This window comes from Branchiostoma floridae, chromosome 1 (genome assembly GCF_000003815.2).
Source record: "Branchiostoma floridae strain S238N-H82 chromosome 1, Bfl_VNyyK, whole genome shotgun sequence".
Lineage (NCBI taxonomy): Eukaryota > Metazoa > Chordata > Leptocardii > Amphioxiformes > Branchiostomatidae > Branchiostoma > Branchiostoma floridae.
The window spans coordinates 4106681-4129966 of NC_049979.1; the positions used below are offsets into that span (position 1 = coordinate 4106681).

At 43.1% G+C, this 23286-nt stretch overlaps 1 protein-coding gene across 2 annotated transcripts; it reads left to right on the plus strand.

Annotated features, from left to right (window-relative positions):
* Positions 1-36: 36 nt before the first annotated feature.
* On the plus strand, positions 37-23036 carry LOC118421724 (kinesin-like protein KIF6). 2 transcript variants are annotated; one of them, XM_035829224.1, is made up of 24 exons: positions 37-260; positions 1252-1358; positions 1760-1834; positions 2365-2407; positions 3675-3779; positions 4865-4974; positions 6041-6170; positions 6686-6804; positions 8336-8423; positions 8998-9141; positions 12035-12121; positions 13138-13241; positions 13718-13823; positions 14408-14585; positions 15451-15604; positions 16138-16256; positions 16631-16733; positions 17496-17551; positions 18024-18159; positions 19434-19575; positions 21156-21496; positions 21916-22013; positions 22452-22522; positions 22705-23036. In XM_035829224.1, exons 1-23 carry the CDS (start codon positions 201-203, stop codon positions 22460-22462), a joined length of 2616 nt encoding a protein of 871 aa, XP_035685117.1. In that variant the 5' UTR covers positions 37-200; the 3' UTR covers positions 22463-22522; positions 22705-23036. The 2 variants fall into 2 exon arrangements, with proteins under 2 accessions (XP_035685117.1, XP_035685125.1); XM_035829232.1 differs by having other exon boundaries at positions 21267-21496.
* Positions 23037-23286: the final 250 nt, after the last annotated feature.

Genomic DNA, 23286 nt, shown 5'->3' on the forward strand with positions numbered 1-23286 from the left:
TCGCGATAAGTACTGAGGACGGTAAGTTTCGCGCATGCGTAATGCTGCATTCCAGACAAGATGGCGGACCACTTGAAAAATGTTTGGAGATTCGTGTAAACATTCTCGTTGTTTACGTTGATTTTGACCGACTATAAAGGATCTGTCAGTCCGGACTACTTATGAGCAATCTGCAGATTGTGTAGAGGGCATCCATCAGCATGGTGAAACAGACGATCAAGATCTTTTGCCGTGTGAAGCCCACAAAAGGCAAGACCGGGGTGAGTAACTATGAGAAACGGATGTGACAACTAAGTAACTACAACTTGTAGTACAAGTACAGTGTCTTTGGAATCCATCACACCCGTTCATTCTTAAACATTGGTGTGCGTTACAGAGGATGGTGTAAGCATACAGGGTATATCAATAAAAAGTATTTGACCTTAACTGTATATACTTACTAATAAGTTACTATAGAGCGATGTTGTCAGAAGTTGTACTTTCCACAAATCTTTGTAAGTTGCACACAACATCTGTAATTAATCCTCAGTCAAAGAAACTTCCTAACGAGATCGAACAGTTGAAAAGTCAATGTGACATTAAGATCATCCATTTCAACGACGCGACAGGTGTTTCCCTTAGCAACAAAGGCCAAAGTATGCCTCCCTAAAGCACATTGTTTGGACTCCTCCTCCTGCCTAATATCCATAGGGAGGAATTCTCTTTGTGTTGGAACCATCGCCCTCTTTAAACTTTAATGGAATACTATAAAAGGATTGCCTACATACAAACACAACAGAAGAGCCGTCCTGTGACAATGGTTGACACCAGCGAGATCAAGATGTATGTAGCTTGACCTGCATCTTGAAACAGGCATTACTCTAAGTCTAAATAAATGCTTCTGTTCTGGCTCCGCCTATACTTACTCAAGGCTAATCAAACATCTGCAGATGTCTAAGACCAACAAAAGACTATTGCTACTTTTATATATATATACCCTCCTAGTTAAGAGTAAACAAAAAGAACACCCTCTCACTCCGATCAAGCTCACTCAAAACTTCTCCAAGTTTGTGCCAATTTAACTGTTCTTGTCTTCCAGCGATGATCAAAATAATGAAGACTCTTTCAAAGGGTTAAGAGCAGATAGAAAGCAGATGCTTATCATATGAATAACTTTTTATATAATTTGAAAGCTATTTCAGTGTTTAGAGCAGGTGTCAAAACGTACATGTTGTCCGTAAGACTGACCAGGAGTTTTCTCTGATGTTTCAGCTGTATGAAGTAGATGAAGACGATTCAGGTTTACCCAAACTGAGCTTCTTTGTGCCGAAGGACCAGTCTCAGATCGTCAACAACACCAAGGAAGAATATAACTTCAGGTGAGGTCTAGCAAAAAATTTAAACATAACTTTTGTTTCTTGGCCTGAGCTCAAGCTGAAATGCTCAGCTGCATATGTGAAGAACTTGGAACAATACAGAAATGACTTATTGCCCTACTGTGTACATTAGAAAAGGATTTTTGAAAGTATTTTTTAAAGAGATTACATTGTAGTTTTTGCTGCAGCTGTAAGACCTTGTAAGTCTTCGGATTTATCTGTTGTTGTTTTTTCTGTTGAAAAAATCATAAAATTGCAGTAATGATATGAATGAAAAGCCCAAAGGGTTACCCACCCTCAGCTATTAGATTCACCTGAATACAAACTAATGACTAGGTTTCTATACAACTGTTAGTTGGTGTGTGAAAGTATGATGTAATTGATGTTCATTACTACATGTTCAGGTTCCAGCGAGTGTTTGAGCAGCAAACCAAACAAGAGGAGGTTTTTGAGCACGTTGCACAGCCTGTCATCGACAAGTAAGTCATACGCGTTTGGTATAAACAGGGCTAACGTTCATGCATGCCCTGTAAAAACAGCCCAGGCATAAGTTTGAAATGGTGTAACATGTTTGTTTGTTTGTTTGTTTGTTTATTTTCATACACCTGGGTAGCCTATTCAGTGCTAGTACACTGTAAGTTGTAATGAACAAGTTTTTGCCAAGGAAATGCTTGAATCATGTCGAATACATTTCTGTAAAGCACAATATTAAGCTTAAAGTTAAACATATAATATTACAGGATGATGTATGTCATGTAGAATTCATCTCTGTAAAACACAATATAAAGCTAAAACATATAATATTACCTACATGTAATAGTGAGAGGTCTGCCACCTCCTTTGCTGTGAAACTGATATGTACTGCTTCCATACAGATCATTTGATAGTCTTTTCATCTTTTATATATGCAATAAGTTATGACATGCATTTGTGCTTTTTCTAGATGCTGCTAAAATTAGAATGACCAAAGAAAGCAAAACAACTTACCTTCCTTTTTATCCTGTTTTAGTGCTATATCCGGCTATAACGGCACCATCTTCGCATATGGACAGGTGAGGTTCTTAATCAAACTTCTTGTAAAACACTTGTAGTTGAAGAATGCCAGGATAAGGAATTGACTGTCTGATGCAGGACATGTATCAAATCTGCTTAGCAGACAAGCAGAACTGTTCTGAATAAGGAAACTTCAGCTGTGCTATGGTTAAACACCACCCTGAGGACTCAGCGTTCATGCTCACAAGCCACTAGTCTGTGTGTGTGTGTTTTATAAGGAGGTACTGTGACTAATATTGTCACTTTCCTGCACAAAAGCCACATCAAACTGTCCGCCCTGGTCTGCAGGAGTCCCGGAAAGATCAGGGTCACCCGGGGTCAGCAGGATTTCCCTTTTCCCTGTTTACTTCCTGCCGTGGTCGTCCCTCCTGTCTGACATGTTTACACACTTTCTGTACTCGGTCAACACAGAGACAAGCAGGGTCACACAAGATCAATGGCCCCATGGCCACAGGCCAGTGAGAAGTTGGCTCGGGCCAGTGGAAATGACCATGTACTGGCCCTCTAGGGTCAGTAAATTGTTGAAAACTTTGTCCAACCCTGGACAAGAGGCTGATGACTAGTGTGAGCCCGGTACTGGTCTGAGACAGGATAGGGTTGGGTGTGTAGTGACTAGTGGTCTCTTGTAAGAGTGAGTTTATATTACATTATAGCATATTTACCTATGATGTAATCTACGTAGTTAAGAGTGAAAATAAATGTCTCTTTTTTGTGCGGCTCAAGTGTATACGATCAAACCTGTACAAGTGGCAACCCCTGCAAAAATGCCTTCTGGCCATTGTGACCACTGTTTGCTGGTCCATACCATTAATTTCCCATTAACCAAAGCATAGTCTGTGTAACACAAACTCTGCTGTCTGGGGCTGTAACTGGCCCCTCCCCACTAGGAGGCCGGCGGATGTTGGGTGGGCTGCTATAAGCAAGATTTAATCAGGCTAACCGAAGCAGTGAGAATCCTGTCTACAGTGGCCATTTTCTCCAAGCCTCTTGAGTAGTCATTATACACACATGTTTGACAGTTTCATAGCCATATTTAATTGCGCTTCTATACAGCCACCCTACATTGGCTGTGGGGAGGGGCCAGCCAGTTCCAGCCCTGGACAGGGGAGGTTGCATTGCAAAGACTAACAGTTTTCGTTGTACATAAAATCTCACAGACCTGTTAAGACTGTACAGGTTACAGTAACTTAAGATATGATGTTTCATTGTCAAGTCTGAACCTTTTACTACAGCAGTAAGACATGATGTTTCTCCCATCTCCTACAGACCGGCAGTGGAAAAACCTTCACCATCACGGGAGGCGCGGAGAGATATGCAGACAGAGGAATCATTCCGCGGACACTCTCGTATCTGTTCGAGTACTATGAAAAGGTAGTATACTTTTACTGTTCATGTAGTAAAGTAATCATATACAAAAGCTCTATGCAGTCAACTGGCATTTTGGATGAGCACAATCTTCAATGATTCATTTTGAATTAGTACAAACATACACATTGTGCTTAAAAATCCCTTAATGGCCAATGAGGCTTTGGGGCTGGTGAGATGAGCAGAAAGATGTGTGGAATGCTTGTGAGTGATGACATCGTGAATTAGCATGAAAATGCTGTCAAGTTTTATTTTAATTATGATGATGGATGCTGAACTTGATAGTGTACGATTATTCTACAAGTACATGTGCATGTGTAATGAAACTGTGTGTGTTGCAGATAGATTCTGTCTTGTGCATGTGGACAGGTTAAAAAGTAGCTTTGCGGGAAGCTAACACTGGACGAGGTAGATCTGATTTACATGTTTGCCTGCAGCACCCAAAGTTTCCCTACATGCCCAATGTGGGCTGGTCTGTAGAGGTAGTATTGAGCAGGACTGTGTAGGTTGAGAGTTACCTTGTCCCTGCAGCACCCAGAGTTCACGTACACGACCCACCTGTCGTATCTGGGTTGGTGAGACTGAGTAGGGTAGGGGGAGAGATTGATTAGAACTGTGTGGGTTGAGAGTTACTCAATCCTTATCCCTGCAGCACCCAGAGATCACCTACACGACCCATGTGTGGTATCTGGGTCAGTAGGCAGGGATTGTGTAGGATTGATAAGAGTTGAAAGTTACCCTGTCCTTGTCCCTGCAGCACCCAGAGTTCACCTACATGACCCACGTGTCGTATCTGGGTTGGTGAGTAGGGTAGGGGGAGAGATTGATTAGAACTGTGTGGGTTGAGAGTTACTCAATCCTTATCCCTGCAGCACCCAGAGTTCACCTACACGACCCACGTGTCGTATCTGGGTTGGTGAGTAGAGTAGGGGGAAGATTGATAAGAACTGTGTGGGTTGAGAGTTACCCTGGATCTTTCCCTGCAGCACCCAGAGTTCACCTACACGACCCACGTGTGGTATCTGGGTCAGTAGGCAGGGATTGTGTAGGATTGATAAGAGTTGAGAGTTACCCTTTTCTTTTCCCTGCAGCACCCAGAGTTCACCTACACGACCCACGTGTCGTACCTGGAGATCTACAATGAGAACGGCTACGACCTGCTGGACCCCAAACACGAGGCTGCTAAGCTGGAGGACCTGCCGTGAGTCTTGCTTTTAGGCTTAGGTTACAAACAGGGGCCCGGCTGTGCAGCTTTTGGAAGCGAAAAAAATGATAGAAAAGACAAAAATTCACAAAATGTCAAAATAAGACTCAAGGGCATGATTTGTGTATATTTCTAGGTACTACACATTTAATTTTTCGTTTCTTAAATTATCCTGTTCGGGCCCCGGTTTGGAAATGTAACATAGGCTTACATCAGGCACACTGAACACTGAAATTATAAAACAAACGATTCTCTATGTGTCCTAGAGTCATGAAGTAGAAATGTTTTAAAAAGACTAAAAGAACATTTTGAGACTTGCAGAGGTTTTTTTTTTCAGTTTTCACCATGAAATATGCTTTTTATTATGTATTAGAGCTGTACAGCACAAAGGTGTAAACAGCGAAATTAAAACATTACATAAACTTTGTTTCTCCTCAATCAGCATAGTAAGATAACCGCAAAAGTAAGAATTTACAGTTGAATCATTTGATTTAAAGAATTCCAAATTCCTGTTAAAGACAGAAAGACATGTTTCAAATGCTTCCATTTACACTTCACCTAATTTTCATTGATCATTTCATGAATGGTTTCACCAGGTTGGTACGTCACTGAATAAAAAGACTCTTTTTTTCACAACCCTTGTTTATTTCCACCAATGTTTCGATGACCGTCACCTTCCTTAGGGCAGTTCTGACTGGTTCACATATGTATGACTGCTTCTGTAAGTAGTAACACCTACATTTTGTATAGCTGTAGTACAATGTAAACTAGTCAGAATTGTCCTGAGGAAGGTGACAGGCAGTCACCAAAACGTTGGTAGAAATGAAACAAGAGCTTTGAAAAAAGAGTCTTCTTATTCAATGATGATTGCAAGAAAAGACACCAAAAAAGGAACGTCCTGTCCTTCCACAAGAAGGTATCCCTGATGGAAGACACAGATCAGAACATCCACCTGAAAAACCTGTCTGTTCACCAGGGTCAGGGGCAGGTTAGGGTCAAGGTTAGGGTTAGGGTCAGAGTCAGGGTCAGGATATTGAACTCTTGCCCCCCTCCCCCACTACAGGAAGGTATCCCTGATGGAAGACACTGACCAGAACATCCACCTGAAGAACCTGTCTGTTCACCAGGCCATGAACGAGGAGGAGGCGCTCAACCTGCTCTTCCTGGGAGACACCAACAGGATGATCGCTGAGGTCAGCAAAATACAACATACAAACTTACTGGCACATTTGACCAATTGCTGATGTTACGCATGATTTTACGTTTGGAAGTGATTGGTCATTATTGATCCTGAAGGTCATTGAAAATTTGACCCATATGCCCCTTAGTTTTGGAAGAAAGTTCTTTTCCGTCCAACTCATTGTTTTGGAGTCCATGTTGTTAATTTTTGCCGTTGAAGCTTTTATATTCATCAGCTAAATCAGTTAATATAGTGTCAGGCATCTTTTCATATAATTTTTAGAAGCACATAACCATAGCTTCTCTATAAACTAGAGTGGATGCATATTAGTGACTGTGCATTTTGTCTGTACATTAGCACAAGACAGTGATGCGTTGTTTTTGGTCTTTTCTGTGTGTGATTCTAAATAAAGGCAATGCAGCATTGCTATACAGTCTCAGTGCTGCTATCTTTGTCGAAGGACTAGAAAGCAGCATGGGTACTGGGGTGAAGTCTGCCATCTCTGATTGCCTTATATTTTCCCCCCAGACTCCGATGAACCAAGCGTCGACGCGGTCCCACTGTATCTTCACTATCCACCTGACGGCGCGGGAGCCCGGCTCCGCAACCATCCGCCGATCCAAACTGCACCTGGTGGACTTGGCAGGGTACGGACTGTTTGTTTGTTTGTTTGTTGATTGTTTATTAACACTTATACAGCAAGTTGTTACTTATACATTATAGAGTGAGATCGCGTGACGCAGTGGCAGCATGTTTAGCTTTGGACCGAGACATCTTGAGTTTGAATTCTGCCATGTCACCCATCTTGTGCCCTTCGGAAAACCACTTTACACAGCTTTCCTTACTTCGTTTGTTTGTTTCTTTGTTGATTATTTACTTGCATTTATGCAGCAAGTTCATCTTGCTGGGTTTGCCCCTGCAGACAGTTTATTTGGTCACCAATGCTCAGCTGTTCATTCTTCTTCACAACAGCACATGGGGAAAAATAGATTTGGAAACATCCAGTACCTTTCATGAAAATTGTTCTTGCTTACATACTAGCATATCTTGCTGGGTTTGCCTCAGGAACAAACAGTTAATTTGAATATCGCAGAAGCACAAAGCAGTGGCTGGATACATCACATCAACTTACTTTTCATAAAGCCCCATTAGTTGTTGAAAGCTGTGCTCAGCTGCTCGCTCCTCTCTGCATAAGGCCATGTTGATTTGATTATATGGATGACATCCTCCGGGAACTCCAAAACTGATGCGAGCGAGCGAATAAAAAAAAAGTTTGGCCAAAAAAAAAAGTTGCCTTCAGTATGAAATCAAAGTGGCCAGGAAGGTTGAACATAGGACTAAACACACATAGTATGGTATACCAACAGTTAGGTGTAGGGACCAGTACATCATACGGGTGCAAAACATTTTTTTCTTCTTGGACCAATCCGAAAAAAACAGACCTGAAAAAAAACCCAGAGGAACAGGTTTTGCCTATTACAAAATGGACACACTATGTCGGCAGCCATTTGGGGTCTAACCGGGGGGCCAAGAAGACAACAAGAGCGAAGTCAAGTAGAGTTTATAGTCAATTGCACCAAGTTTCTACAGTCAAAGGTACAGAGACAGTTAGCCTTTATTACATGGAGATGGGATTTTGAAATGCATTGGGAGTCCAATAATCTACCAAACAGATTCCTTTGTAGCAAAATTGACCAATTACCATTGTTTTGAGTATTGCCAGTTCTCAAGTTTCCACAATCAGGTCCAGGTTCATGTCCGGACCTTGAAATGATCCTCTGGACCTGAATTTTCTGTACTGGTACCTCCCCCTACCATCAATAGATTTTTTTTCTTTCTGTCCTTTCACATCTTATTCTTTGACTTTAGATTCATTTTGGCATTCTATGGCATTTAGTTATCTGTTTTCTGATACTTTTTTTTCAATCTACGGAATATTTGTGCTCATTTTACAGCTGCTTTGCACAATTTATTGTGTGGTCGAAAACTTTCTTTTTTTTTGGAAATGGCAGAAAATTGGTGCGAGCGCGGATGTCATCCATATAATCAAATCAACGTGGCCTAAACTCGGAAAGTTTGTTATTACTGATTGCTGCGTTTACCAGCTTGTTTAACAGCTATTCTGCATGAAACCCAGGATGAACTTAACATTGTGTCCCGTGTCTCTCCCCACCCCAGGTCTGAGAGAGTAGGTAAGACGGGCGTCGGAGGAACTCTTCTGGCAGAGGCCAAGTACATCAACCTGTCACTGCACTATCTTGAGCAGGTACGGCAACTGGTGCTATAAGAGATTGTGGGGGGGGGGGGTGGACTAAGCTAGCTAAACATTACAACAGCTTAGAGGAACTGTAGTTGGGTCTAGAGAGAAGAACTCCCAGTTGTAATGGGATCCAAAGGATGATAGTTTATCTTTTATGGTACGTTTTGAATCTGTCACTCTGCAAACATAGGTTCAATCTTCCACTGCACTGTTATTGTTGTTTCAACTACAAACACCCCAAAATGCCTCCTTTCCCCACCTACCACAAAAGTCAGTCAAAATGAACTCAGTCTATAGTACCAGTCAGCACCTGCCATTTTGTCTTTGGACAGAATTCTGCTTCACTTAATGGAAAAAAAATTAAAGACAATTTTCCCGTCAACCACAAACATCAGTGGGTAAAGATGTAGAAATATCCAAGCATTTGAGCAAACCATGCCAAAACACCGTCCAGGAAATTGAAGAATGACTGACATTTGCATACATCAACCCAAATTTCGGATTTTTCTGTTGATTGGAATTGGGATACCTAGATGGCTGGAGCCCCAATCTTCAATATGCTGTATAATTTTATGCGCAGGTGATCGTGGCGTTGTCGGAGAAGTCTCGGTCCCACATACCGTACCGGAACTCCATGATGACCTCCGTGCTGCGGGACAGCCTCGGCGGGAACTGCATGACCACCATGATCGCGACCTGCTCTGTCGAGAAGAAGAACGTAGATGTGAGTAAAAACCACGGTTAACTTTTTTGTGGCCTTGATGTCCTGTCAGACCGCCTAAAGAAAATAGCTTCACCTTGTGTGTTGAATGCTTCATCAGCAGAGTACGCTTATTACTCTGTGACACTGGAGGGTAACCTCCAGTAACAGAGTATTGTAATCACTTTGTGCGTTGAGTGTTCGCACCTGTATCTCAATGTTCCGTATGCCGCAATCGCATGTGGATTGGCATGTCGCCTGTACTCGGTTAGGAAATGATGCACGTTATTTTTTTTTTGCCGAAGCTGTTTTTATTTTGGATGTAATAATTTCAGTTTTCACCCCTACGTCTTCGGTATATTGGTCCAGGTCTTCGTTATGATCGTGCTTGTGGTCATTGGATATCGTCAAGCAGATGTTGTCTTCGTCGAAAATTGACAACAGCTGTGCTACCTCGTACCCGGGAAAAGTAGGCATTTGATTGACAGGGGTCTTTAAAGGAACATAAAAGCTGGTTCTCAATGTGCCAGGAAGATAACTATATTCCAGAACAGCTGTTGGAGATGAACTCTGCGATAAGGTTTTGTCAACAACTCGGGAATAAGCAGATACTAACGTAAATACACAATTTTAACCCACTGAACCCACTCCCAGGTGTCTACACTCTATGCAGACGCAGACTTAGCGATAAGGGGCCAGAATATGTACAAGGACAGAGGCGGTTATTTAGGTACAAGGCTCATGTCCCTAATCAGAGCTTAACATACAAGTCAAGCAGGGTGGTGGCATTGTGACGATCTCCACGCAGACGTTGGGAAAAATCGTAACTATTTGTAGCAGGAACGATTTGCACTAGCACGTACCATATCAAGAGCCCGTTTCTACACATGAATTCTGGACCAGTGTTAATTTTCGCATTTGTTGTCGTTCGTTTGAGACGCTGATTTTGCTGTTCATGCGTACAGGACTGTGGAAGTGAGTTTAAATTTGGAAGTGATAGGTATGTTAGCTTTTAAGTAAGTTTTTGGCAAAGGCGATGATGTGTTCTGTATGCGATATAAACACCGAGTCATACACCACAGAAAACATCACAACCAACACAAACCATAGTTAGGTCACAGAGTATGTTACCTACGGTCACTTGTTTTGTTTAGACTAACAACATTTCTCCATGTTTGCAGGAGTCCATCCTGACCTGGAGGTTTGCTAGAGAGGGCTTAGTTGTTAATGTTAGAGGTTAGGGGTTAGGGTTAGTATGTTTTTACTAAGAATATTCTCTATGTTTGCAGGAGTCCATCTCGACCTGCAGGTTTGCCCAGAGAGCAGGTAGGCCATTGGACTCGATATGGCGAAACGCGAAGCGCGAACATCGCCATATAGGGGCGAAACGCGCGGCGCATATCGCCACCGGGGGGCTAAAAGCGAGTTCTCGATTTTCTCCCCCTGAAAGCGGTAGCGCGAAGTGTAATACAAATCATGTGCTAATCATCGCGCTTAGCGCCATCACGGGATGAAACGTGACATCTCGATTTTCTCCCCCTGGATACGGCAACGCGAAGCGTAATGCAAAACCCGCATTGACAACCAGTTACGAATTTGTCCACCGTTTACATTTTTTACGAAACACGTATCGTAATTGGTTTGTTTGCCCTTCTTATACATGTCCTTATACCATGTCCTTTCCCGTCTTTCTGGACGCCTTCCCCACATGCGATTCCCTGTTTCATTTTCGTTCAGACGATGTACGTGTGTAAAATCACATGTGTTAATTTTTCCTATTAATTACCCATAATAACGTATGTGTTATGTTACTAATTTGAGGATTGTAAAATAACCTATACAAATGATGATACCGGTGCTTGTGATTCTGTTGTTAGACGCCGGCGACGCACACAGTTTTGTGGGCATCCTGTACGGATCCGCCAATAAGACGACATCCAATATCCCTTCAAAGTGTATATTTAGATTGATACCCCCTTCTTATCACTTTTGTTTTAAAACACTACCCATGTACAAAAATGTACCAGTTAAAGGGAGAAAACAATGTTTGGTGCATTTCCTACGAGGCACACAAATATTTCCTTCTACCGACAACTGATGCTAGACCGTCATGCATTGCATGACAATAGGAAGTGCTGTCAAAATTGATTGATTTTGCGGTCGGCGCGGCACATATGATAGTAGATCAAAGGACCGCCGCCCAGTACAACTCTGATGTAGCGAACTTCTGACGTTCTGTATTGGAATTCCCACGATTTAGGGGACATTCTAATAGTAATAGCTGGGGGAGAATCAAATAAACTTTTTTTTCAAAAGTTGAGTAATTTGACCAGCTTCCTTTGTATATAGCAATACATACATAAAAATATGTAGCAACATTTAACAACCGTATGAATTATCTAAATTGGCATTTTGTCTGCTTCAATAACTTAACCAGGATAATCACCCGTGAGACCTTTATCCCCTATAAATATTGACCTTCCCAATTTTTACCGGCTACGCTCAGAAGACTTTAGAAGAAGAACCAAACCAAACCGAACGATAATGTATAAACGGTTTTGTATTACGCTTCGCGTTGCCGCATCCAGGGGGAGAAAATCGAGATGTCGCGTTTCACCCCGTGATAGCGCTAAGCGCGATGATTAGCAAATGATTTAATTACGCTTCGCGCTACCGCTTTAAGGGGGAGAAAATCGAGAACTCGTTTTTAGCCCCCCGGTGGCGATATGCGCCGCGCGTTTCGCCCCTATATGGCGATGGTCGCGCTTCGCGTTTCGCCATATCGAGTCCAAGAGCCTACCTCCAGAGAGGGCTTAGTTGTTAGGGTTAGAGGTTAGGGGTTAGTGTTGTTTGTACTAACAGTATTCTCTATGTTTGTACTAAGAGTTTGCACTAAGGATATTCTCCATGTTTGCAGGAGTCCATCTCGACCTGCAGATTTGCCCAGAGAGTTGCTCTCATCAAGAACGATGCTCTGCTCAACGAGGAGGTGGATCCTAAACTGGTGGGTATAACAGCGGGACAGGCGCACCTCTGATGCAGGGTTGGACAAGTTTTCTAAAATTCACTTGTCCTATCGGGCGAGTACACACAAAAACTAGTTACCTGGACCAACTTTTCACTTGCCTGAAATTTAAATGACACTTTTCTATGTATTTTCACTTCCAGCGATGGAATTCTTATTATTGGCTCTCTATGTCGAGCAATGCTTCATGTCACGACTGTGAAAGGTAGCAAATATATCGAAATCTCTGTCGAAGGAAAAAATCTTGCTTGCCCGGTGGGGCAAGTGGGGTAGGACATGCGCTTGCCCGATCAGCACTTTCACTTGCCCTGGACAATAGGGCTAGTGGACTCGTCCAACCCTGAGATACCTTCTCAACCACCAGTCTCCATCCTAGGGTTTTACTCTGATGTTAAACTGTAATTTAAATACTGTGCAAACAGTGGTGGCAAAGATACTTGAAGAAGGGTAGTATCAACCCTGCAAATTTTGAAGACTTAACCTATAGCTACAGTTGACATCTCAAGATTAGAAACTGGATAGAATAGCTACAAGCTGAGGCATAGAGAACAACAACAGGACTTGCCTCTGCACCAGTAGACTGGCCTAACTCTAAGAGTGTCTGTCCACCATACCACTGTACATTGTGTCTGTTCACTGATTTCATTGGAGCTAAACTGGTTGATTCGATTTGATTTATTTATTTTGCACATTTTTAAAAAGACAACATAAACCAAATTAAAGGAAGCAACAAAACGTGCAGGGGGAGAAAAAAGCCATGTGGCTTGTACATGCTCTTCCCCTGTCAAAATTTAATAATCATGATACAATTTAACAACTCATAAAGTAATAAAGATTGAATAGATATGAAAATTATACATTAAACAATGATATAACACAGTGCATTATCATGCCCAATTAACAAAATGGAACAAAATGATGATAGTTCAATAATGGTTTAAGATCACTTCTATGTCCTGAGAAGTTAACAAAGATGCAAATTGAATCCTCTTCAGATGGTTCTGAGACTGAAGAAGGAGATCGTGGAGCTGAAGGACCAGTTGTCGCTGGCAACGGGGGAACAGCCGACGGACGAGCTTTCTGGGGAGGAGACAGACAGGTGAGGACAGCACATCCTCCTACACATATAAATATTACCCTTATATATGCGAGATCCCTTTTGAAAACTGAAAGGTCTATTTTCTGATTGAGGTATGTGGGTTAGGGTTAGGGTGGGTTAGGTGAGAGTTAGGTTGTCGGTTAGGATGTTTCAGGCTGTGATGTATAGGTTATAATGTGTTTTGGTGTTTGTGTTTCCCCAGACTACACCAGATAGTCCGTGGGTTGGGGTTAGAGTGTGTTAGGTGAGGGTTAGGTTGTGGGTTAGCATCTTTCAGGTTGTGATGTTTGTGTTTCCCCAGACTGCACCAGATGGTGCATGGGTAAGTGGGTTGGGGTTAGGGTGAGGGTTAGGTTATGGGTTATGTTGTGGGCTTTGACTTAGGCTGTGGGTTAGGGTGTGGGTTATGGTGTGGGTTATGGTGTGGGTTAGGTTGTTTCAGGTTGTAATGTATTTTGATGTTTATGTTTCCCCAGACTAAACCAGATGGTGCGTGGGTACGTGGAGGACACAGACCCAGATGCCACACTGCCCGTCGGAGCTGACATGAGGAAAATCAACGAATGTTTCAGAATATTTAAAGTGAGTAACTATCCAGTTGCCTGTCATGACTGACTGCTTTTTGGCAAAGATCTGTCATTGATGATGAAAGTGCCATGTTCCAACCCTGCCGTTGACAGCGACTAGTTCTGGAGAGGTATGCTGTCATAACTTTGTTTACCGGCTAAGAGCAATCCATAACTCAAAGAATTCTCAGAATTCAAAGTAACCAAACTGAATGATACGTCGTCGATGAAGGCTAGACATCCAAGTACTAAGATACGCCAAAAGACGTTTCAGACAGTCACTTTCGTCATTGACACTGATGTTTTCGTCAATGTGACTGACAAAAGACTCCTGATAGCTGTCTGAAATGTCTGACCGTTTCCCAAATCATATCCAGTTGCTTGAGCAACTACTTTCTTGCAATGATCTGTTACCGACAATGAAAGTTCCATTGTATTGTCCCTGCCGTTGACAAAAACTGGTTCTGATGAGGCATGCTATCATAACTCTGTTTACCGGCTAAAAGCAATCCATAACTCAAAGAGTTCTCAGAATTCAAAGTAACCAAAGATCTGTTAACATTGCTGACATGTGACATGTTCTGTCCCTGCCGTTGACAGAGACTGGTTCTGGAGAGGCATGCTGGGAAGCACGGAGGCGTGAGTAACGGAGCTGTGGAGGAGGAGGAGGAACCGTCCGTCAGTGAGGACAGCGGGCTCGGCAGCGCACCCTCCACGGCAGGGTCAGCCGAGGTCAAGAAACTCAAGGACCTGCTGCAACAGCGAGACAACGAGATCAGTATCCTTCGCATGGCTTTGACTTTGACTTTATTTGGATCCAACATTAGGTTGACATTTCTGTTAACTATTCTTCCTGTGGTCCTACACATGAAGTACATCACTACGATATCACATGACAGGGATACTAAACTAAAATACATCAGATTTAGATAAAATGAGATTAGTATCCTTCGTATGGCTGACTGAAGGGAATGTTAAAACTTAATGAAAGCTTCATATTTCACAGGAATTTCGACAATTTACGACAATTTTTGTTTCCAGATCAGCCCACTGGTTAGGTGTTTTATCGAGACAATTCTAGGTGGGAAGGTGGCCTTGTGGTGGGGGTTATATTGAGTTTGAAACTATACTTTCTTTGTTTGAATCCCTAGCAGGCCCCAAGTATTTCATCACATGACTCAAATGAAAATAAACTTTGGTAAGGGATATCATCTCAGATAGGACATACAGCAGGTGCCCAATGTTTAAAGACAGCCACACCTCAAGCACGATAAAGATCCCACCACACTTATCATAAACAGAAGGGGTGTATCAGTGGATGAAACCTTACAGTCTGGTCTTGCGCAGTTTGTACTTGCTGCGCAAAACTGGGGTGTTGTGCCTGAAGGTGGTTTCTTCTTCTTCTTTGCGATTCAAGGACAATCACGTCCTGGGAAACAAGGTGCAGCTTGTGTGGCAGGTGGTGGTGCACAAAACGAAACAAAAACGAATTGAAAAATAAAGTGAGCTAAGCTGAGCAACTATGTTCAACAAAAGGGGGCCCTACAGCTGGGTTTTGGCGGGGAGGCCAAGGTGACTAGCCTCGCCCGGTTTACTAGTTATGCAAAACTGGTGTTTATTGCCCCTTGACCCTCGACCCCCAGACATCCTGGTGAACATGCTGAAGAAGGAGAAGAAGCGGGCGCAGGACGCGGCGCTGATGCTCGAGGAGCGGGGCATACCATTCAGCACGGGGGAGGGGACGCAGCCCAACGGGCCGGGCAGACCGCCCTCCTCCAGGAGCAAGCACAGAAACAGGTGAACTGTGGCAGCATCTACACAGTTTTGATTGTCATTATCATATCTTTAGTTGCAAAGTTTAAGCTTTGTCCCAACACAAAGAAAGGAACTCACCATAAAGTTGGGTTAGAACAAAGCTTAAACTTTACAACTATGGATTCTACCAACAAAGATGATCTTCCATTCGAATATTATCGCATCTTGTCCTGCTGAATCCAGTCCTGGGCCTTCTGGCAGGCCTCAAACAGCTCCCAATTCGTGTTAAAACTTAGGGCCTTGAAAAAGACAAAGAATGCTTGTTCTATGTCAATGAAGGTGAGACAACTATGTAATAAGATATGCCAAATAGCAGTTACTCATAAGATAAGCAACTGGAAATTCATACCCTTTAATAGGCTAATTGGAAGGGTACAATCAGTAAAAAGGTAACAAGTAACTATTCTGTAGGTATATCTTATATTTCTACATACATTACTGGGTGTGTGTGACTTTTTCTTTATGATTACTGCTTGCACTCCAGTTGTTTGAGCCCTTGTTGTTGGCTGTCGTAGGGAGGAAAGGTCCAGAGAGAGTGTGAGCGTCAGCAGAAGTCTCAGCCAGCCAGATTCAAGGGAAAAGGAGACCACGCCTCCGTACTCACAGAGCACGACTGTACGACTCAGGAAAATAGGTACGTACACAGGGCACATTCTGGTTGTCTTCTTGCAGGCAACAGTATAGTTGATGCCTGAATTATTTCCTTGTTTCCTTTTCTTTGCAAATAAAAGTGCATTGTACTCTATATCTTAATATCTCTGCGGGAAAGGAGTTTTTTTATCTGTGCTATCATTATTAGTTTGCAGTTTAAACGGTTCTGCAGTACTGCAGAAAAACAATAGAAATGTTCATTCATATTGTTATGAATTCACATTTGAGAGGCCAGCCTGAAAACTTTGAAAACAAAACATTTCAAGATTAAAAAAAAAAATTACAGAACATCGTCAGAAGTTAGCTGCAGTTCATAAACAGGGTGGTAGGTGTCATTGCTGCGTGGTTGTGTTCCAGGAGGGGAGATGTCCGTGGGCAGGCAGGAGGCGTTTGAGATTTTCAAGCGGGACTACGAACACAGCGTCACCGTCGATGACCAGAAGGGTCTGCTCAAACAAAGGTAACGTACTAACAAACTAACTAACTAAGGCAGGTCAGACTGACTAACTAACTAACAGAAGGGTCTGCTCAAACAAAGGTAACGTACCAACAAACTAACTAAGTAGTGCAGGTTGGACTAACTAACTAACTAACTAAAAGAAGGGACTGCTCAAACAAAGGTAACGTACCAACAAACTAACTAAGTAGTGCAGGTTGGACTAACTAACTAACTAACTAAAAGAAGGGACTGCTCAAACAAAGGTAACGTACCAACAAACTAACTAAGTAGTGCAGGTTGGACTAACTAACTAACTAACTAAAAGAAGGGACTGCTCAAACAAAGGTAACGTACCAACAAACTAACTAAGTAGTGCAGGTTGGACTAACTAACTAACTAACTAAAAGAAGGGACTGCTCAAACAAAGGTAACGTACCAACAAACTAACTAAGTAGTGCAGGTTGGACTAACTAACTAACTAACTAAAAGAAGGGACTGCTCAAACAAAGGTAACGTACCAACAAACTAACTAAGTAGTGCAGGTTGGATTAACTACTAGTAACTAACTAACTAAAAGAAGGGTCTACTCAAACAAACTAACTAACCCTTGGCTAGTTAGACAATTCTCGCTGTGTGTTTCACTGATAGATTGACATGAATGATGGGAATTTGGTTACATTTGCCAGGTGGCTAGATTGGAATACAAGGTTTAACATACTTTGGGAATACTCATTTTACATTTTCAAGAAAAGTTGTTCAGATTTTGGTGTTGTTTCCTTGCAGATACTCAGAGGCAAAACAGCTGGGAGAGAAAGTCAACTCCTCCAGGGTGCAGATCAGTGAGTAACCTCAGCTTCTGTTTCTAGTTAGATTTTTTTTTACTTACACATCTACCATTGGGACAAAGTAAACAAATACATGTACTTTGTTGATGAGGGTTGGACTCAGAGAAAAGACAGTCACAGAAGAAAGACAGGATGCTGACTGAAACATCTGACTGTTTTCAAACCTTATCTCGTAACTTTGTCTGAGTAAAGAAATTCTTGTGTCTTTTAAATTATCTTAGAACGTCACTTGTGTACACTGACAAGACGTCAGATTGGGACACCAGACATCACCAACACAGGGAGGATCATTCTGTATATCAGCATGAATACTGGCACATATTTTTTCTAGCTTCCCCCAGTCAAGTGCTACCTTCCCTGTTACATTAGATATACTTTCCGCAGAATGTATGCAAAGTGTATATACTTTTAAGTGATACTACACATGTCCCAACCCGTCTCAGTCCTGACTGTTTGTTTGTTTCAGATCATGTAAAGAGTCTGATCCAGCAGCACAGAATGGCCAGGGCAGCCCAGGGTATCAGCGATGATGTTGGGTTCTCGGAGGAGCCAGATGAGGAGGAGCAGCACCTGAGGCAGCAGATGGAGGACGAGAAGGCCAGGTGAGGTTAGGGGTTAAAGGTTAGGGGTTAGAGGTTAGGGGTTAGGGGAGCCAGATGAGGAGCAGCAGCACCTGAGGCAGCAGATGGAGGACGAGAAGGCCAGGTGAGGTTAGGGGTTAGAGGTTAGGGGTTAGGGTTTAGAGGAGCCAGCTGAGGAGGAGCAGCACCTGAGGCAGCTGATGGAGGACGAGAAGGCCAGGTGAGGTTAGGGGTTAGAGGTTAGAGGTTAGGGGTTAGAGGAGCCAGATGAGGAGGAGCAGCACCTGAGGCAGCAGATGGAGGACGAGAAGGCCAGGTGAGGTTAGAGGTTAGGGGTTAGAGGAGCCAGATGAGGAGGAGCAGCACCTGAGGCAGCAGATGGAGGATGAGAAGGCCAGGTGAGGTTAGAGGTTAGGGGTTAGAGGAGCCAGATGAGGAGGAGCAGCACCTGAGGCAGCAGATGGAGGACGAGAAGGCCAGGTGAGGTTAGAGGTTAGGGGTTAGAGGTTAGGGTTAGAGGAGCCAGATGAGGACCTGAAGCAGCAGATGGAGGACGAGAAGGCCAGGTGAGGTTAGAGGTTAGGAGTTAGAGGTTAGGGGTTAGAGGTTAGGGTTAGAGGAGCCAGATGAGGAGGAGCAGCACCTGAGGCAGCAGATGGAGGACGAGAAGGCCAGGTGAGGAAATAAAGACAGAGTTTGAACACCTGTAGCAGGCATCTGTCCACCTTGACAGATGATAGTAACACTCTGAATTAAGGCCATTTACAATGTCTTTGTAGTAGCCTGGTATCCAGCTGTATTATAGCTCCGAGTCTCTTCTGTCCTCTACGCAAATATTTGCGTAGTGGACAGAAGAGTCTCGGGAGCTATACAGAAGAGACTCGGGAGCTACAATATGGCTGGTACCAGGCTATCTTTGTAGGCCAATGCTCGCGGGGCAATCGTGGCCACAATTTGGGCACAAGAAGTCAGAGTTTTCAAGTTGCTGTCTCTCTTTACATTTCTGTTGTCTTAAATTTTGAACACCTGTACACTGCAATTTAATGCAAATGCATTTATTTTTGGGGTGGGTCTAGTTTGCATTAGGGGAGTAACGGAGGTTTTCTCAGTGTAATTCATAGTTTTCTCAATGTAATTCACAGTTTTCTCAGTGTAATTCACATGCAGTTTTCTCAATGTAATTCAGTTTCCTCAGCGTAATTCACAGTTTTCTCAGTGTAATTTTTGGCCATTTGACATCACACCAAATCTATAGATATCTCCATTGAGATACAATTTCATCTTTTCCACTTCAGCTACAAGGTGACGTTTAACCGCCTGCGGGTTCTGAAGACGGAGATCGAGCACCTGCAGCACCTGCTGGAGAAGGCGCGGCTGCAGATGCAGAAGGACTTCGAGCTCTGGTGGGCGGAGCAGACCGTCAACGCCCACGCTCCGGTAGGTTCCTTATACAAACAAACACCGTCAACGCTCACACTCTGGTAGGTTCCATACAAACAAACAAACACTTCAACGCTCACACTCCAGTAGGTTTCATACAAACAAACAAACACCGTCAACGCTCACACTCTGGTAGGTTCCATACAAAGAAAACAAATAAACAAATAATTGAACCCTTAAAGACCGTCAACGTTCACACTCCTGTAGGTTCCATACAAACAAACAAACAAACAAACAATCAAACCCTTACAGACCGTCAACGCTCACACTCCGGTGGGTTCCAAACAAACAAACACAGTCAACGCTCACACTCCAGTAGGTTCCATACAAACAAATAAATAAACAAACTCTTACAGACCGTCAATGCACACACACCGGTTGGTTGCAAACAAACAAACAAACAATCAAACCCTTACAGACCGTCAACGATCACACTCCAGTTGGTCCATACAAACAAACAAACAATCAAACCATTACAGACCGTCAACGTTCACACTCCGGTAGGTTCCATACGTTGTCAAACAAACAAACAAACAAACAATCAAATTCTAACAGACTGCCAACGATCACACTCCTGTAGGTTCCATACAAACGAATAAATAAACAAACCCTTACAGACCGTCAACGATCACACTCCAGTTGGTCCATACAAACAATCAAACCATTACAGACCGTCAACACACACTTCGGTAGGTTCCATACAAACAAACAAACAAACAATTGAACACTTACAGACTGTCAACGCTCACACTCCGGTAGGTTCCGTACAAACAAACAAACAAAAAAGCAAACCCTTACAGACCGTCAACGATCACACTCCAGTTGGTCCATACAAACAAACAATCAAACCCTTACGGACCGTCAACGCACACTTCGGTAGGTTCCATACAAAGAAACAAAAAAACAAACCCTTACAGACCGTCAACGCTCACACTCCAGTAGGTTTCATACAAACAAACAAACACCGTCAACGCTCACACTCTGGTAGGTTCCATACAAACAAACAAACAAAAAAACAAACCCTTACAGACCTTCAACACTCACCTCCGGTAGGTTCCATACAAACAAACAAACAATCAAACCCTTACAGACCGTCAACGCTCACACTCCGGTAGGTTTCATACAAATAAACAATCAAACCCTAACAGACTGCCAACGCTCACACTCCGATAGGTTTCATACAAACAAACAAACAAAAAAACAAACCCTTACAGACCGTCAACGATCACACTCCGGTAGGTTTCATACAAACAAACAAACAAACCCTTACAGACCGTCAACGATCACACTCAGGTATGTTCTATACAAACAAACAAACAATCAAAACCTTTGAAACTAACGTCCGCCGACATGATATCCCCAAATACCTTTTTTTTAAAGAACGGATATAGGTTACCCAACAGATAAAGGTGAACTAGTGTTACCTCCTTTTATGCCTTCTACATGTATGTTGATAGTTTACCAGCAGTGCATAACACAGCTCATCCTAGTCCGTAAACTACCTTATAGTCAGCAGTGCTTTCATAGAGACAGTCTCTGTAGATCTAAAAGTAGTGTTTTTCCCTTCCCATTCCCAGAAACCCCCTCAGGAGCCTCCTGCGGCCTGGAAAACCCCTCCCATCTCCCCCATAAAGCAGCAGCCCTCCTCCCGAAAAATGGCCGCCAACTTCTCCATGCACCCGACACAGGACCCCGGACCGTCCCACTCGCACCAGGGGGGGAGCAGAAGGAGGCATGGGTCCTTCACAGATAATCCCGCGGCAGACGGAGATTCACTCAGGGCCTCACACAGTTACCATGGCAACCTGGATGCGGTGGGGCTTGGTCACCATGGCGACAGGAGACTGTCGTCTCACAGCGACAGTAGCGGCTCACATGGGCGGGTACCCAGACACAGGGAGGTGTTGGAGGACTCCAGGTAGGATCTTGGGCCATGTTTTCAGTTCTTCTAGTCATTTAATTTTTTTCCATGGATGATTGGGCAAGGTTTGTGTGAGCAAGAAGCTTTTTGAAAGCTCCTTCAATGGTGTAAGGAAATTCAAGATCACCCATGTTCATATAGAATTCAACACGGAGTATTCCGTATCACCCGAGGTACCAGCCCAACCGCGGGTAGGATCACCCCACGGCCAAAGGACAGACTGGAACCAAAGATGATGCAAAATACACTGTGTTGTATTATATTTTAGTCATAAACGCCCGGGAAAAAACAATGTGAAATGCACCAGAGGTTGAGAAAACTTGGAACCAAACCAAAAATTTTAACAATAGCAATTACGTCTGAATCTGGTACCTGAATTTGAATGCTAACAGTGTCCCTGACCCCCTCCCCCCCAGGTCGGCCGCCCCTGCCATTCCCCTCACAGGAGATGCTCGAGCCGATGCTGACATCATGGCCTTCTTCAAGGCACGGCAGAAAATCCTACAGCAACAAGGTACTCATTTTATAGTCAGACTGAACTACTGCACAATTTTTTCCTGTCATCGGCCCATTCATTGGAGAGTAAGACACACAAAGACGGAGAAACTTGTGCAAAAAAGAAGCCAACTTGCATTTTCCCGCAGTCAGACATCTGTTTCCAAAATCGCATCAAGTTGCTTGCTATTTGGCGTATCTTATTTCCTTGATGTCTAACCTTCATCCACATTTAAAGCCATTTGAAACAGAAGGAACAAAGGAAGAAGTTCGAAAAGAATCGTGAGAAAATCACACCAAGGGACCCAAAAGTAGTAAAAATGCCTGTCGTTGACTTTTATAAGAGAACACATATAATATGAGGCGATTTAACCTGACAATGATACTAGTAGTGAAAATTTGTATGGTACATTATGTTATGCAGTTTATATACAGTTTTTAAACTTTTTTTGTGCAGGGAAGAGATGATAAAGGATAGAGTTTCATCCTGGGTCTCCAGCCTAGGGAGGACAAGCAGATGCTGCTATGGTTTCCTCTAATCTCCAAGCAGATCCTACAGTAGCATAAGATAGTATCAAAAGCTGGCATAGGAGTGAAGCTGGCTTAGGAGTGTGTTTCGCTACATGGCAAATGGACACCTTTTGGCTGACTACCCTCTTTGGCCAGTTTGGTACTATCTTATGCCATTGTATGATCTGCTTGGAGATTAGGTTTCCTCATCCTGCTGACAGTGGTGCTCAATGATCATGATGATCTGTCGTTAGTTGCTGAAGCTGAAACACTGCTGTCAGTGACTTTGGAATTCTACCATGTACTGGAATTCTACATCTACCACCCACATTTTGCAGAATTCTAAAATCTGGTGGCAAACTCTATGAAATTTCCCCAGTCTTAGGTGATACATTTGGGTGAATAGTCTTTTGACCAACAAACCTGCCTGCAATGCCATCATCACTCACCGGTGATGCTGAAGCTGCGTAAGATTGCAATTCTGGAACTGTTGTCAAATTACAGTTCAGATCCCAATGCTTTTAAGGTCTAGCAAAAGACCTAACATATCAGCAGGTACATGCATACAGTAAATACCAGTTAGGTACAAGTGGTTTTAAAGTAGAATTGTGAAACCACTGTAAGACTAGGATGGTAGCACCACATGCCTACAAAGCTGGTGCATTACAGACACTGAAGGGTGGTTTTACTGCCTCAGATACAGATAATAAGAAAGCTACGTTGAGGACTGGTCTTATCGTAGTGGGAACTGTGCCTGGTGTGTCAAGCTGCAAAGCAATCAC

Excerpts from the sequence above, each read along its gene's own strand:
- LOC118421724 (XM_035829224.1), top strand. The coding sequence starts at position 201 with ATGGTGAAACAGACGATCAAGATCTTTTGCCGTGTGAAGCCCACAAAA. Across the intron at positions 6,171-6,685 it reads CCAACAGGATGATCGCTGAG|ACTCCGATGAACCAAGCGTC; the intron begins GTCAGCAAAATA and ends TTTTCCCCCCAG. Across the intron at positions 15,605-16,137 it reads AGGAGCAAGCACAGAAACAG|GGAGGAAAGGTCCAGAGAGA; the intron begins GTGAACTGTGGC and ends TGGCTGTCGTAG.